The following is a 16,801-nucleotide window of genomic DNA, read 5'->3' on the forward strand; positions in this document are numbered from 1 at the left end:
GCCACAATGAGGTTTCATAATACGCCTATAATATGTGCAGGTGGTGTAAGAATGTCTGTACATCAACACCGCGTTGACCCGTCCAGCCATTTCAGAGTCTATAGCGGACATAATGGGTGAATTATAGTATGATGATGATGATGATGATGATGATGATGATGATGATGATGATGATGATGATGATTCCTGCTCAGGCCAGGTTCTCTTTATACCTGCTCAGAAATATACCTGATAAATTAGACATGCACAGTATTCCTAATGATAATCCATTGTTATAAGGAGCTTCAGTTTCCTCCCAATCCAAAGTACATCATCAATTATTTCACCACAAAGATATATCTGACAGGTCTTTGTTTCCCGTTGTAATGTCACCGCCTGGCGTTGCTGGGTGGAAGTGGCATAGCTGTTTGTTCAGGTGGGAGGAAACTGAAGCTAGATGGAAGTGACACTGATACGACCACAATTGTTACGGGAGTTAGGGAGTCTGTGAAGTTAATTGCGTTTCTTTTTGACTGAATTACCGTGCATTGTTTTTGCAAGTGACAGCACATGAAACCGCATTACCAAGCATATCTGTAGTCGTAAAGTGATTGACAGCTCCCACACGGTGGCTTCTCGAAAGAGAGTTGAGACTGTGCGTGCTCCTTGCCATAAATTTGCTGCGCAAAATTATTTTCACACGAGGAAGGTCAATATCGCAATAAAAAACTTGCAATTCTTAATGAAATTGATAAAAGAAAATTCAATATGGCCTAAGCACTCAAAGAAGCACTCTATTCGAAACCGTTGACGAGGAACGGCTGGCTTGGCAAGTGTGAGAGCTGCTTGGTAAATGAACAAACCTCAGTTATTTTTCAAGTAAGGAGTTATGACATTAGCGTCGGACATTGGCATAAAAAAGGGAGGAAAACCTAAACGGTGGTTTAATACTCCTTGGGGTGTAAGACCTTGACCTTTAACCCAAATGGGTATGATGTAAATTAAGCGTGAATGCGCCTTGCTCAGTTCTATCCAAATGCGGGCAATTTCGTTACAATCGGACAAACATCATTCGCGTTTTGGTGAAAAATGTTAAAATATATATAATTAGGTTATGACCTAACAAATTAGGTCAAGGTCAAAAATTATGTCACCCCTGCACACATTATTGAGGTAAAATTTCTTGCCGAAGGTCCAGGCCAGGTCCGAAAGACAGCTCGGAAATTGTGTGTTGAGTGTGCAGGAAGAAACTTTTTAAAATTATATCTTCACTAATAAGTGTGTATGTGTGTGTGTGTGTGTGTGTGTGTGTGTGTGTGTGTGTGTGTGTGTGTGTGTGTGTGTGTGTGTGTGTGTGTGTGTGTGTGTGTGTGTGTGTGTGTGTGTGTGTGTGTGTGTGTGTGTGTGTGTGAGATGCTTTTTAATTACGTACATCTATTAATTAGTTCCATATAATTGGAATGTACCCTTTGACCGTTTAGACTGCTGAGACCCCTTCGACCTTTGAAGACTCTTTAAGATCTCTAAGACTCTAAAGACCACCAAGACCCCAAAGACCTCCAATTATGATTATTATTATTATTATTATTATTATCATAACCCGTATTGACATCAAAAGGGACAGCTCTCTGATTTAAAGAGAAAACTTTATCTAGCTTGCGTTATAAGCGTGATGTTGTATGGCAGCGAAACATGTGTGATCAAAAAGGAGAATGAACGGAGGTGTGAACTAAATGAAATGAGAATGGTGAGGTGGATGTGTGATGTGACACTGAAGGGTAGGAAATCAAATGTGGAATTAAGAGAGAGTTTCAGTGTTGAAAGCATTAGTGAGATCATGCGTAGCGGTAGGTTGAGATGGTTCGGACATGTGGAAAGGATGTGGGCGGGTAGTTGTGTATAGATATGAATGTGAATGGAAGGAGAGCTTGAGGCCATCCGAGGAAAACATGGGATGTGTTACTGAGAGATGATTTTAGAGTTAAAGGCCGAACAAGAGGGCAAGCCAGGGAATATGCAAGCATGGAAACGGGACGACGACAACGACGATTCAGGTTTCAAGGCTTCCGGCCTGGCAAACCTATTGTTTTTACTCAGCCGGGCAAAAACGTCCAAGGTTGTGAGGACCAATGAAAATTGGTCCAATGGACGAACGGGTCCCTTTGTATTTCGAAATGATGGTGTAATAATCTAGGACCTAAGGGTCGAAGAAACTCAGGGGTACCGTTAAAATTGGAGGCACTAATTATAGAAACAAACCCAACAACAGCTATAAACCTCCCCCTGTCATATAGGGGGAGGTTTAATAAACGTTTGCATGCACATTGCACATGCACATGCTTAGTGGTAGAGCCAGTACTGATGTTAAAAGAAATGAAGAGTTGGGGAAAAAAGTAACCCCTTCACTTATGGCTCATCTTCATTTTCTTGCATCTTTCTTCTGCTCCTTTGTTCTTTCTAAATTTCTTCTTTCCTGCTCCGTTCAATTGTAAAATATAAACTTCCCCTATCCATATCTTCTCAAGGAGCTGGCAGGATTACTTAGAGTAGTGGTCCTCAAAGTGGTCCTTACCACCCCCCAGTGGGTGCTGGGAACTCTCAGGGGGGTGCTCCAGACTCCACGAGTGGTAGGGGGCGCTGGCAATGATTTGGGGGGGGGCACTGGCGATTTAGAGTAGCAGCGGCGATTAGGAGCGCTTTTTGGGCTTCCTGCAGTCTGAACAGGTTACCCGGCACCATTCGGCAAATTGGCCATACAATGCCCGTTGCGGTCCTCCTCATTTGCCGTGGCGCCGTCCAAGGAGAAATTAAATTCAGCCAATGGGAGAGGTAGGCCTTTTTGTAAGTAAGGCCAAAAAAAAAAAATGTTGCATTGGCGTAACCCGCCCGACCCTAAAAATTCCGCCGACCCTACGTTTTTTTTTTTGTTTTTTTGCTATCGAAAAATTTTGCCGACCCTATTTTATTGCTATTTTTGTTGTTTTGCTATCGTTTTCAAGTATCTTGTTGATTGCGATCGCGATCACAAAAACCCGGAAGTGTTTCGGACAGAACCCGCCGACAAAAAGGGTGGTACTCGAGCCGGGGGAGATTTTGGGAGGGATTTATTAGGAAAAAAAAAAAAAAAAAAAAGATCCCGACCGACCTACCCTATTTTTCAGTGACCCGTTACGCCAATGCAACATTTTTTTTTTTGGCCTAATGAACACATTTTAAAATGTATTTATTCTGAAAATCATTACGTTCTTCAAGCATATTACAGACTTGTTTACCAACAATGCAAGTCAGTGTTTTTTTTTTAATACACACATGGTGTGAATACCATATACATGTGTTATGATCCGGCAGCGCAATTCCCAGCGAGGCGCGAGTACTGAGGCGGCGCGGAATTGTGTTTTAGGCGCGGCATTGTGTTTTAGGCGTGGCATTGTGTTTTAGGCGCGGCGTTGTGTTTTAGGTGCGGCGTTGTGTTTTTGGCGTGGCATTGTTTTTTAGGCGCAGCGTTGTGTTTTAGGCGTGGCGTTGTGTTTTAGGCGCGGCGTTGTGTTTTAGGCGCGGCGTTGTGTTTTAGGCGCGGCGTTGTGTTTTAGGCGCGGCATTGTGTTTTAGGCACGGCGTTGTGTTTTAGGCGCGGCATTGTGTTTTAGGCGCGGCGTTGTGTTTTAGGTGCGGCGTTGTGTTTTTGGCGCGGCGTTGTGTTTTAGGCGCGGCGTTGTTTGAGGTGCGGCGTTGTGTTTTAGGCGCGGCGTTGTGTTTTAGACGCGGCGTTGTGATTTAGGCGCGGCGTTGTGTTTTAGGCGCGGCATTGTGTTTTAGGCGCGGCGTTGTGTTTTAGGCGCGGCGTTGTGTTTTTGGCGCGGCGTTGTGTTTTAGGCGCGGCGTTGTGTTTTTGGCGCGGCGTTGTGTTTTAGGCGCGGCGTTGTGTTTTAGGCGCGGCGTTGTGTTTTAGGCGCGGCGTTGTGTTTTAGGCGCGGCGTTGTGTTTTAGGCGCGGCGTTGTGTTTTAGGCGCGGCGTTGTGTTTTAGGCGCGGCGTTGTGTTTAGGCGCGGCGTTGTGTTTTAGGCGCGGCGTTGTGTTTTAGGCGCGGCATTGTGTTTTAGGCGTGGCATTGTGTTTTAAGCGCGCGCTGTTGTAGCCACTGTTGGAAATGTGAAGAAAAATTATTTTTGACGCACAGGGTGAAAATCGATGCGCGCGCTGACCAGAGACCGGAAATACTGTATATAATTATTGTTTGGCCTTATCACTGGTGTTAGTCTTTCGACATCTTGGCGTATTGATTTCGTTATTCAAAAAATCTTCACGTCCGGTCGGCTTCAAGATGTCGGCCTCAAAGAAAAAGTGTAGTCAGTATTCCGTTGAATACATCAAGTATGGATTCATTCCATCCCTGACGAACACGCAGTTACCGATGTGTTTGTTGTGTGGTATCACGCCGTCCAATGAAGCAATGAAACCATCTCGACTGAGCGAGCACCTGAGTAAAAAGCACAGTGATAAGGCTCGCGCAGAGGTCAGCTATTTCCAATCGCTGAAAGAGAAATTTGAGAAGTGATCCACGGTAACGACAATGTTCAAAGCCAGCCAAAAGCTCGTGGATAAAGGACTGGAAGCGTCGTACAAGCTGTCATTGCTCATCGCCAGATCTGGAAAACCGTATTCAATCGGCGAACAGTTGATCAAACCGGCTGTTGGGGAAGTGATAAAAACTGTTATGGGCCAGGATCCGTATCCAGTTCTCTCGTCGATTGCGCTCAGCAATGATTCCGTGGCCAGGAGGATTGATGAAAGGTCATCAGATGTAGAAGATAAGCTGTGTTGTGAGCTGAGAAGCACGCACTTTGCCATCCAGCTGGATGAGTACATTTTGCGTGACAGTGAAGCTCTGTTACTCTGCTATGTTCGCTTCATCCGTGATCAGGAAATGGTGGAAGAATTGTTTGCCCGCTCTCTCCAGACCGGTATGAAGGGTTCTTCCATCTTCAAAACATTGGAGAAGTACTTTACTGATAAGAACATACCGATGGAGAACATTCTCGCTTGCGCGACGGACGGGGCACCAGCGATGGTTGGCCGCCAGTGTGGTTTTATTGTGCTTCTGAAGAACGAGGTACCGTCCGTGTTCGCCATTGACTGTGTCGTGCACCACCAGCATCTTGTAGCAAAAGTTCTCAGCACCAGACTTCATACATCACTCCAAATAGTAATCAAAGCCGTGAATAAAATCAAGGTGTCGTCTCTGCATGATCGGCTGTTTCGTCAGCTTTGCCAGGAGAATGATGAACCATTCGAGAGGCTCTTGTTGCATACCGAAGTTCGATGGTTGTCCAAAGGTACTTGTTTGACCCATTTCCATGCCCTCTTCTCGATAGTGGTCGAGTTTCTGTCGGAAATTGATACAGAGTTATCGGAGAAAGTGAATGTGATTGAACATGATATGGCTTACCTCACGGACATATTCAATATACTGAATGATGTCAACAAACAACTCCAGGGTGACCATATGACGCTGATAAAAGCAAAGAAAGTGATCGGCGCGTTCGTAACCAAGGCGACTCTGCACAGGGAAACCCTCGGCTGAAGAGATATGTACCACTTTCCCCGGTTGGCAAAGGAAACTGCTGTTTCTGATGAAGAGCTGCTCGTTTATTGCAATCACCTTGAGAAGATCCGTGGAGATATGGAGCAGCGTTTCAGAGACATGCTAGAACTGTCGGTGCCAGCATGGGTGATCAACCCATTCAAACGTGACATTCGAGATGAGAAGCGCGAATTACAGACGGAATTATCAACTTGTGGAATGATCATGAGGTGAAGGCAAGATTCTCGCAGCATGAATACGGGAAATTCTGGATTCTGGAGCGGGACGAATACCCAGGAATGTGGACAGAGGTAGAACTGCTGCTGATGGCATTCACCACATCATACCTCGTTGAAAGAGGGTTCAGCGCCGTGATGGTGCTGCTGACCAAGTATTGAAACCGCCTTCACATTACCAAGAGGGGCGATCTGCGTGTCTACCTCACCGAGATGGAGCCAGACGTTCGTAATCTCGCAGCGAGTCACCAGGCCCACCCTTCACACTCACGGTATTTGGGCCTGTGATAACAGATTCCCAGTTTGCCTCACCTGGACCTGTTCTGCTGAAACATTGCAGGTAGTGCAAAATAAAATAGAAAAGTAAAGTAAAATAAAGTAAAATATTATTCAGAAAATATTTGGCTTCTGTTTTTTTCCTTACTAACTACATAAATTCGGACTATCCTATTGCCCACTGGGTATCCAACCACGAACGATAGGACAAGGGGGCATTGGGCCGGTCCAAGAGGGCAGAAAGGGGGCGGTAGTCAAAAAAAGTTTGAGAACCACTGACTTAGAGGTACATACATTTTTTTTTATATGGTCACCCTCGCTAAGTGTTTTGGCCCAGGTTTCAATCTCCGCACAACTGTTACCCTGGTGATTTACATGTAGGGTGCTTCATCAGTGTTTGTGCCATCCCTCAAGGCTCAAATGGATGTTAAGCCAGGTGTCCTATCTGCTAGCATTAGTTGGTGGATGTAAAGATCCCACGTGTCCTTCATGAAGAGCCGGCATAGTGAACAAATCCCCAATTCCTGAACTGAAGGCAATGGAAAACCACCCAGTCTCACCCTTGCCAGGTAGCCAAGGGCCTACCGGCAGGCAGAGCACATTATCAATCAATCGATCAATCTTCTCAACCTCTCTCTTTTTTTTCTTTTTTCACTCACAATTGAATACACACTATATAATGTATATACTCGTGAGTGTATGTATATAAATAAATATATATATATATATATATATATATATATATATATATATATATATATATATATATATATATATTGTTACGGTTCTAGGAACCGTATGCATGCAAACATACAGTTGTCCCGAAGTTAGTTATTCCATGAAGTATCCGTGTGGATAGATCCCTACCTTGTGTGTAGTGGGAAGACACTGGGGTGCGTTGCGATGGTTTTTGAGTTAGATTAATAAATCATTATATCCACTCCATTACGATCCACGGTACCATAGCGCTTGCAGCCCTCGATTTGCTGGCCACAGCACACCATTGTCCATCTGCTCTCTCCGGAGGCTCGTTCCTCGAGGCAAAATCTTCGCGTTCGCTGTTCCAGTTTCTCGACTTCCCAAAAGTTTCAATTCCTTCTTGACGGTTCCAGACACGCGTGGAGGGGGCGGACTTTCCCGGCCCAGCCGAAACCCTACCCAGAAAGGGCGGACCCCATGAAGGCCCTGTCCAATCAGGACGGACGATGACGTCGGCTTCGCCAAGGCCCCTCCCCGACCTTGGGGATCTACAAATTATGACACCATCGTATTAAGTTTGTTTTCGATGAGAGATTTTATATTTTGTCATCTGAGCTGTTAGCAGATCATGTTGTCATCTGAGCCGTTGTCCAAGGTATGAACGGGGCTGCAGACAGGAGCAGGACCAGACCGAGGCCTGGTCGAGGTCTTTTCAGCTCTTTCACAACCAATGAACGAACGAACTTTCAAATCCAACCAGCGAACCTCTTCCTCCCTCAACCAACAACGAACTCTCCGACTCTCTCACTTTACTCAGCCGCCGAGTACATGTATATATATATATATATATATATATATATATATATATATATATATATATATATATATATATATATATATATATATATATATATATATATATATATATATATATACATATATATATATATATATATATATTCTTCTTCTTTCGGCTGCTCCCGTTAGGGGTCGCCACAGCGGATCATCCATTAAGATCTGCATACTGATTTGGCACAGGTTTTATGCCGGATGCCCTTCCTGACGCAACCCTGGTCGCCTCTTATGACACAGGGATGAGGATTGGGTTTCGCCATGATTCCGGGCTGCACTACACCCTCTCATAGCACGGCCCAGTGCAGAGTACCCGTCCTCAAGCGATCCTCCAACCCAAGCCTCCGAGTAGCCGGATTACAGGCGCACGCCACTACGCCCAGTATATATATATATATATATATATATATATATATATATATATATATATATATATATATATATATATATATATATATATATATATATATATGTATTGTTACGGCTGTGGAAATTCGCAGGACACCATAAAGGATATCCCCAACATCAGTTATATCGCTAAGTGTATGTTCAGACAGATTTCCCCACCGTTGTCTAAAGGGATTTATTCGTGTTATCAGGGCTGTGAATCTTCAGTTAGTTGTTATTCTTTGCTATCGTTATTTTGGACCAACCACACCACCAACCACCTTTTCCACAAGCGCCCAACCACACAACCCTCACGACCACCACACAACACCAACCACGTCATCATTACAACAACCACGATCACCTCAACCACCAACCACACCACCAATCACCATCTCTACAACCACGCTACAACCCTCTCCGCATCAAAAACCGTCTGCCATGGAGAAAGATGAAGGCGTTCCGATAACGCACGGATTTTTCCTCTTACTTTCCCGCGCTTTGGGACGGGGGAGGGGCGAGTGGAGGGAGAATAAAGAAGAGCGACTGAAATGACTGCTACGAAAAACCCCGACCCACGAGGAAAACGCCCCATTTCTGGAAGTTTCCCGCAGGAGCTGGAAGGAGGGCGGGGTGGGAAGCCAAGGGGGATAAAAGCCTGCACTGGAAGAGTGAAGGCTGCTGTCGAGCTGTCTTGGTCTATGGGTTGGTTGTTGGTCGGGTCGGTGGAGGTCTCAGTCTGGGTGGAGCAGCGAGTCGGTGGAGGTCTCAGAAGTGTAGAGTTGTGGGCAGCCGCGTTCGAGCCTGGAGTCCCCGCAGTTGGTGAGGAGCTTGAGAGGGTCCACCGAGGGTCGCCCAACCAAGTCACCACGAGGGTGAAGGTAACCTGCGGTGGCCTCTTGGAGTTCTTTCGGTCAACCAAGCTCCTTGAACATAAAGGCCTACGGGTCCAGTCTGACTCCCTTGTCTGTGAGGGGTCTTTTCTTTGTGTGAATGATGTAGCTCTGTGTCCCGTCAAGTAGAAACTGTTAAGTGACTGTATACAATAATAATAGATGGTTGTAGTTCTTCTTGTCATGCTTTTCTTTGCCTTGCATAAATGTATACGTGCATGCCTGCATACGTGCTATTATAAATAAATGTCCTTGTGTGATTGTTAACCCGTTCATTGTGTCCTCTTTCCCCAATTGAACTGCTATCTTGCTTTCGGAATAATAGCGGGCTTTTTAATAGCCGATAAAGGAATTGGGTCCAGCGAGGTCTCGCGATAATACACCACTCGGTTATCCCAGAACGGAACGAACCGCTTAAGCGGTTCATGTCCAAGCAGGCTTCGCTGAGGTACGGTCTCTCGGTAGGCTGCCCACACGAATACTTAGGTATATCGATTAATTCGGTAATTGACCCTGTCGCGCGCGGGTAGCACATTGACTTGGCCGTGGTGTGCGCTTGGAGCACACCCGTGACTGGTTTTTGGCATTGTTCCAGAAAGTCGCGACTGAATTGTCCGTCCGGTGGGCGAGACGGCCGCCATTGACTAAAGCGGCTGTTCCCATGCTTGGCGGGTGGTAGATTCGTAACAGTATATATATATATATATATATATATATATATATATATATATATATATATATATATATATATATATATATATATATATATATATATAGATATATATATATATATATATACATATATATATATATTCATATATATATATATATATATATCTTAATAAAATCATATCATTCAGATGCTATAGATATTATATATTTTCTCACTGGATGAGTTACATTAAACAATTAACTATTCAACATATAAGTGACTCAGGCAGTTAACAAAGCAAGTATTAATTCAGACAAACAATTAAATGGGTACCATATTTCTGAGGTTTGTAGAATTTTTTAAAAATGTTTAATGCTGTCATCATGCCCAACATATTGATATCTAGTTCACATCCACAAGCTGTTCCTCTGCCGGAAGAACTTAAGGGCAGAGAAGAACTAAAGGCCTTCTCTGCCTAAATACCACTTTCCACAAGAAAAAAAAGAGCCATATGCCTATGTGAGTCATAATTCTCTCCTTCACCAACCTATTAAAAAAACATATATACTAATGCTAATGACAACATGACACTAGAAAGCATCTGAAAATGCAGAGCCCATCTGTGTCAACTTTGTATACAAACTAAACTTGACGAAAACAACAGTTTAAAAAAAAATTGTGCATTTTATTAATTTGTGTTCTCCACAATCTCATAATAAAGACTTGTTGAAAATTTGTATTGGTAAAAATGTTATGACCTGGACATACACACTCAAGCTCAATTTGTAAAAATGTTTCAGCCTGAACTTACACACTGAATCTCAATTGTTAACAAGGATTTTGATTCAAACATTTTTGACTGGTTTACCACTACACCAATGACGTTGTCCTTACAATCCTCTATTCCCCATTGGAAGTAAGTAGAATGAGATCTGATAAGTTTCAAATTTCTCCAATCAGCAGTTTCAGAGATATAATGTTTGAATTTTTTGCGTTTAATCCAAGATGGCTGCCATAATCAAATGACCTATGATGTCACAATTATAATTAAAATATTCTCCATGCAGGGTTATTCCTACCCTAAAATTTTGTGTCGATCGGACAAGTAGTTGCTGGGAAAAAAATGTTAAAAAAAAATGAGCAAAAAAAGGCCAAAAAAGGGTCGAACAATAACAAATAATAATAAAAATGAAAATTATTTCAACAAAATTATTAATTCGTCTTCTCCTTATTCTCATAACAAAGCTTTGTTGAAAATTTAACGACAAAAGCTCAAATGGTAAAAAAAAAAGTTACGGCCCAGACAGACACCCAGACACCCAGAAGTGATTGTAAAACCACCTCTTCTGCTGCGCGGGGGATGGCCTAATAACACTATTGTGCAACTCCTGCATCCTTAAACGCACTGTAATTAATAAGGTCAACTACCTTCTTCATGCCCCCACAAGGGACATTTTTTACAAGTCTTCGAACCAGAAATGGCTGCTAACCTTAGCTTTTTAAAATGGATATGAAGGCAGGCTCATTGAGGAAATTAATGACCACGGGTGGAAGCTTAACATATTAACAATGAAAAAGTGGAAGACACAGAGATGGGACATTGATATGAAGAAGGATGGCAAGAACATAAAGCAAATGTAACTGTGATTGCTAGACAAGATGAAATTATACTAAAAGTACCACCATTGGTAAAAAAAAATGTTATGAGAGATTTGAGAGAGATTGAGAAAAATGAGAGATTTGTGAATATAAAAGGGCCATTTTATAGCTGAGAAACATAGAGGACAACAAAGTGGGAAGTAAGAGGAAAGCCTAGACCTGGGGAATTTTTTCAAGTTACGGAGACGAATCTAATTATAAATCCATAACCAAACCTCCAACTTGCAGGACTCACACCAGCTCTACAACATTACACTGCATTTCTGCAGAACAGGTTGACATATTGCTCAGATTAACACTTTACTTGTGCATGAAAAGTTACAAAATACACAACTATTCAATATTATGTGAAAGTCGGATAAATTTGCAGAGCTATTGGTTGAATCCTAACCTGAGTAAAACTGACTAATCTAATAAGACTACAATAAGTTGATATTAATAATGATGTGGAACACTCAGCCAGACATATCAACCCTGGACAGTAAGTAAAAGCATGTTCCATTTGGCGTGACAGCTCGTCATTCTTTCTGTTCCATAGTGATGCCACTGTTGCCCTAAACCATTTGTTCCACGATTTTTCTCTGCTATAAATTGAACTATTTGCTGTAAGTGAAGTTCTATCTAGTGCCTTGTCATCAACCACAGAGACGAAAAGAAAAAGGCTAAACATGGTTGTAAAGGCAAGGTTGGAATGGTTACAGCCTAGCCCAGCTGACAAATCTGTCACCATTTTCTAGGCTTATGAAGCAGCCAAAACATGAGCACTTTGACATATATGGAGAAGAAATTAGCGATGGTTTATCAGTCATTGCTGGGATTTTAGACAGAAGGCCTAGGCATGTGTATCGAATCCACCTCTTTATCCCCACCCCCATCCTCCCAACATGTGTCTAACTCGGCATGCAGTAGAAAAGTAGTGCTTTCGTGGTTGTCGAGTCGAAAGCTTACAATAAAGATTAATATCTCAGGAATACCTGGGGTGTGTTCCATTAGAAAGCAGCTTGCTATCGATTGCCAAGTGGCTCGCTTGATTCTCAACATTACTGTATTCTCAAACAAGCAATCCAACGGAATGGAGTGCTCAGCACTACTTAATAACAACATGGTGGTCTCCATGGAAACAATGCTATCGTGGTACTCCAGCAAATGCTGTCTGAGCCATCCTTTTCAGTTTTACTCGATCCTCTTGTGACAACTTCCCCTAACGGATTTATTGTGTTGGCAGCAGATACAGAGTATGAGGAAGAGGGAAAGAAAGGGGGAATCAGAAGGAGGAGCTCCCTACCAAGGTATCTATGGATCCTACCTTCCACTGTGCATTTTGGGGAGGGGAAGGGGGAGAGGGTTTTACATGTTTGTGGATCTTGAAGAATTAGGATGAAAAGTAGAAAGACCAATAAAAGTATGAAATGCATGTTTCAATAATATTATGAGTATACATAACAGAGTTTGCAGATCTGAATATTTAATTTGTTGTACAGTGGTATCGTTTTGAATCCGACTACAGAGGCCATTTTTGTAAACATAATGAAACACATTTCTTAATCACTTGCTCAACTGTTGGCGAAGCTGTTAGAGCGGCTGGCGAAGCAGTTGATATGGAACGACTGGCTTGGAAAGGGATAGCAAGCTGCTTGTTAACGGAACACTCCGCTGATCTTATTTCAATCAGTATTAATCCATTTTGCCCATCTCCTGATCCTGAACAGAACGAGATATGTAATTGATTGATCATGCATGAAGTTGCAGAGGAAGTTTTAGCAGTAAGAGAGAAGCAGGGCAGTTTTCAGTAATCATTATCTCAGGAAACCATTCACATATTTTAACCAAGATTGATCGTTTTGTTGGTCTTACAGCCCCAAGTGCAACTATGTACATGGGTTTTCGAAGGTCAAGTATGGCAGTTCATTTGTGTTTTTGTAGTTTTTTTGTTGAATTAAAGTGAGGATAATTAATGACAGAAATAACTATTAAGATAACCTGAAGTTATGGCTTCCAACATCACATTAAATGATGATTAAGAGAAATTATTTTTTTTCACCAAATTTTGAAGTCCCATACCGTGCTGCATTGTAACCACATCACGCTTTGTCCATGCGCTTCACACTCCATATGTCATCAGCACAATTAGTAAATGGCAATTGAAATGTGTTCTTATGTTCATTATACTGTTAAAGATCATGTGTGGGGTTGAGGGGGGGAGAAAACAAAGGACTCTTGTGTCAATGGAACAATGTCATATGACACCAGGTTTCATTTGCAAGGATTAGCTGAAAACACCAATAATTTTGCGTCAATTGACGATCAACAATACCATGTACACTGCAGTGAACCGCTTCAGAAGGAGGATTTCTGTGCACTTTTCAATAGTACCAGGTGTGCCTATCCATCGCTTTGCTTTTGGGTTTTATCAAAACACAGTTGAGAAGATTATAATTGTCATCATTATAAAAAAAATTCAGCGCAGACTCGAAAAAAAAAAAAACCGTGTTGCACTTCACAAACATATTGCATGTCTATCTGTGAGTGTCAACGAGACCGGGCGTAGTGGCGTGCATCTGTAATCCGGCTACGCGGAGGCTTGGGTTGGAGGATCGCTTGAGGACGGGTGCTCTGCGCTGGGCCGCGCGATGAGAGGGTGTTGGGCAGCCCAGAATCATGGCGAAACCCAATCCTTATCCCTGTGTTGTAAGAAGCGACCAGGGTTGCGTCAGGAAGGGCATCCGGCGTAAAACCTATGCCAAATCAGTATGCGGATCATAACGGATGATCTGCTGTGGCGACCCCTAACGGGAGCAGCCGAAAGAAGAACAACAACATCTGTGATTGTCAACGAGGATGTAAAATGAAGCAAAACACACAAAAAATGATCTTTTATGAAATGTAATTACTATTGTCATGGCTGTCTGTGGCTGTTTGTGTGTTCATTCCGTGTACTTTTATATTTTTTTCTATCGCTTCGACAAATATTATGAGATATAATTTTGTGTGTTCCTCCGTTGTTGTTCTAACGGGTTAGTGTGGAATAATAAATGGGAAGAATAGCATTGGAACTACGAGCTGAAGCTCCCATTCCCACATCTTCTTCCTCAATCCCAGAAGGATGGACTTTTGAAACATATTCTTTTGATTAAACGGACACAAATTTTTGTAGCATGTAACACACACACACACAGTGTTACATTAAAGCTCAAGGTCCCACTTCTTCTTCCTCAATCCCATAAATATGGGCTTTTAAAAACAGGCACATTTATGTTTCAACGGACACAAATTGTTGTTTATTAGCTTTCCAACGGTGCCATTTTTAGCTCGCCTGTTCGAAGAGCAGAGAGCTATAGCGATACCCCCGGCGTGAGCGTCAGCGTGAAAATGTTAAAGTTTTTTGGTGCAAGTTATTTGTTCCTTTCTAATATTTTTATCTACCACACTATTTTTTATATTCCCGATATGTATATATATATATATATATATATATATATATATATATATATATATATATATATATATATATATATATATATATATATATATATCGGGGCATATTATGTGATACCAGTCGTCCGTCTGTCTGTCTGTCTGTCCGTTCCTGTCCGCACTCTAACTCCCAAAGTTTTCAACTTTCACGTTTCATATTTGGTACATAGGTACAGACTGTGGAGACAGTGTGTCGCGACATACGTTCATCATCTAAAGTGGTTGCCATGGCAACCAGGATGCTGTTTTCCATGTCGTAGCACAATTCTGTATATACCATCTTATTCGGGCGTATATTGTGCTCACTTGAGCTCTTGTTACTGATTACAATATACAAATACATATATTGATTTAAAATTATTTGGATCAGACCTCACTGCAATGCTTTATTAAAAATATTAATTATTAGACTAGTCTTTTAAAAACGATAAATGTATAAACAGGCGAGCATTGGGTGGCTTTGACACCAACTCTGGTTATAATTATATGACAGCAGGGGCTATTTAGAATGAAGCACGACACATGGACGGATTCTTCTCCTTTTAATAAACCTACTACTATTAATTCGCAATTGGCCACTGGCTTTGACACTAATACAATTTTTTTTATTATGGACTCTTGGCATCAAAAAGCTACATATATCGAACACAGTCTCATATGGAGCACCTTACCACCATTAGAGCATTTAAATTGCATCAGATGTGACAATAAATGTGAATTGTTGCTCCCAGCTTGCCGACTCGATGACATAAGACACCATTTGCATTTTTATCACATCCATCCCTACCCCGTTTAGAATCCTGTGCAGGGCACGGACAACTTGCTGGTAGATGGTGAATGAAGAACAATGGGATTTTAATCAAGGTTGTCAGCATTTAGCATATACTTTGGGGGAGACATAGCATCGTAACATTTGGAATGATGCTTGTAGATAAAAAAAACATCTTATATCATCGAGGGATGAGTTAAAATACATGATGAAATTCAAATATACAGTACACCTCTTCTATTTCTTCAATGAACATGTATCAACAAATAATAGCATTATTACAAAGTAACAAAGTCATGGCTTCATTATGAACAAATTGTGTGTGTATGTATATATATATATATATATATATATATATATATATATATATATATATATATATATATATATATATATCCATATTTGTCAGCATAACAACATAAAAGCGTGTGTCAGCATAACAAAATTTGAAAGGTTTGTTATTTAAACTAAAATAGTAAGGAAAGCCAAAGGCTGAAAAGTGTACATGCATCATATCAGCTTCGTGTCATGGATCGCTACATTCATAGCTTTATACAGCAATCATACTATTACATTTTAAGCATTTTATTCTTAGTAATTACAGTCTTCTAAGCCAACCGAAGCCAGCGTCTATAAACGAATGCAATAAAGACAAAGTCAGGAAGTGAGACTGTATGAATTTAAGAAAATACCTCCAATTGATTCTAAGATAAATACACATGAAATGGGTATATTTTTGTTCCGAGAAAGGGAAGTTGGAAAGTAGAGAACAATGTGGCATTGTGCATTGTAAAGGAACAATGAAATAAACTGCATATAAGCATGTCATGATTAAGAGAGAGAGGGAGAGAGAGAGAGTGAGAGAGCGAGAGAGAGAGAGGGAGATAGAAAGAGAGATACTGTAAGCACATTACAGATGGTATAGCTCAGCAAAAAAGGAATAACTTACAGATATATAGACCAGTAAATTATGTTGAAAAAGAAGAAGGTTATCGGGAAAAGGGCACGGGAGTAATGGTCGACACGCTTTGCCTCAAATGGGACAATTTGCTTGGAGGGGGGCTTTGCCGGTCCTTTGCCCTGCAGCCCAGCTCCACCAGGGCCCACACCTCCAATCGGTTTGCCGTAGCAGTCATAGTTGGTGAGATCAAAGTCACGTGGGAGACTTCCCACAATCGAGAAATCTCCAGTACGAAGGTCAGAGCGAGACATGCAGACACGTCGGGCACCCTGTTAAGCACAGTAAAGACAGGTTAGCAAGACTATGTTCTCACACCTTTCATCTGTATAAGCCTGGTTAAAATCTGAATGAAGGAATGGTCACTGACTTTTGTGAGATGTAGT

The 16,801-nt window shown here is 41.8% G+C and overlaps 2 protein-coding genes and 1 pseudogene across 5 annotated transcripts in view; 1 reads left to right on the forward strand and 2 right to left on the reverse strand.

Annotated features, from left to right (window-relative positions):
- The first annotated feature begins 4,549 nt into the window (after nt 1–4,549).
- LOC147024763 (protein FAM200C-like) lies at nt 4,550–5,794 on the forward strand. The gene is made up of 2 exons (XM_085887047.1): nt 4,550–5,312; nt 5,616–5,794. Exons 1-2 carry the CDS (start codon nt 4,550–4,552, stop codon nt 5,792–5,794), a joined length of 942 nt encoding a protein of 313 aa, XP_085743173.1.
- A 2,072-nt stretch (nt 5,795–7,866) lies between these two features.
- LOC147024764 (signal recognition particle RNA) lies at nt 7,867–8,007 on the reverse strand (annotated as a pseudogene).
- Nucleotides 8,008–15,842: 7,835 nt separating this feature from the next.
- Nucleotides 15,843–16,801, reverse strand: part of LOC147024765 (glycine receptor subunit beta-like) — a 68,958-nt gene continuing 67,999 nt past the window's right edge. For all 4 annotated transcript variants that reach the window (XM_085885011.1, XM_085885014.1, XM_085885013.1 and 1 more), the window contains exon 10: nt 15,843–16,687. In XM_085885011.1, coding sequence (XP_085741137.1) covers nt 16,403–16,687 — 285 coding nt within the window. In that variant the 3' untranslated portion in view covers nt 15,843–16,402. The remainder of the gene's footprint in view (nt 16,688–16,801) is intronic.

This window comes from Eptatretus burgeri, chromosome 6 (genome assembly GCF_056783735.1).
Source record: "Eptatretus burgeri isolate ZD-2024b chromosome 6, Ebu_testis_v1, whole genome shotgun sequence".
Lineage (NCBI taxonomy): Eukaryota > Metazoa > Chordata > Myxini > Myxiniformes > Myxinidae > Eptatretus > Eptatretus burgeri.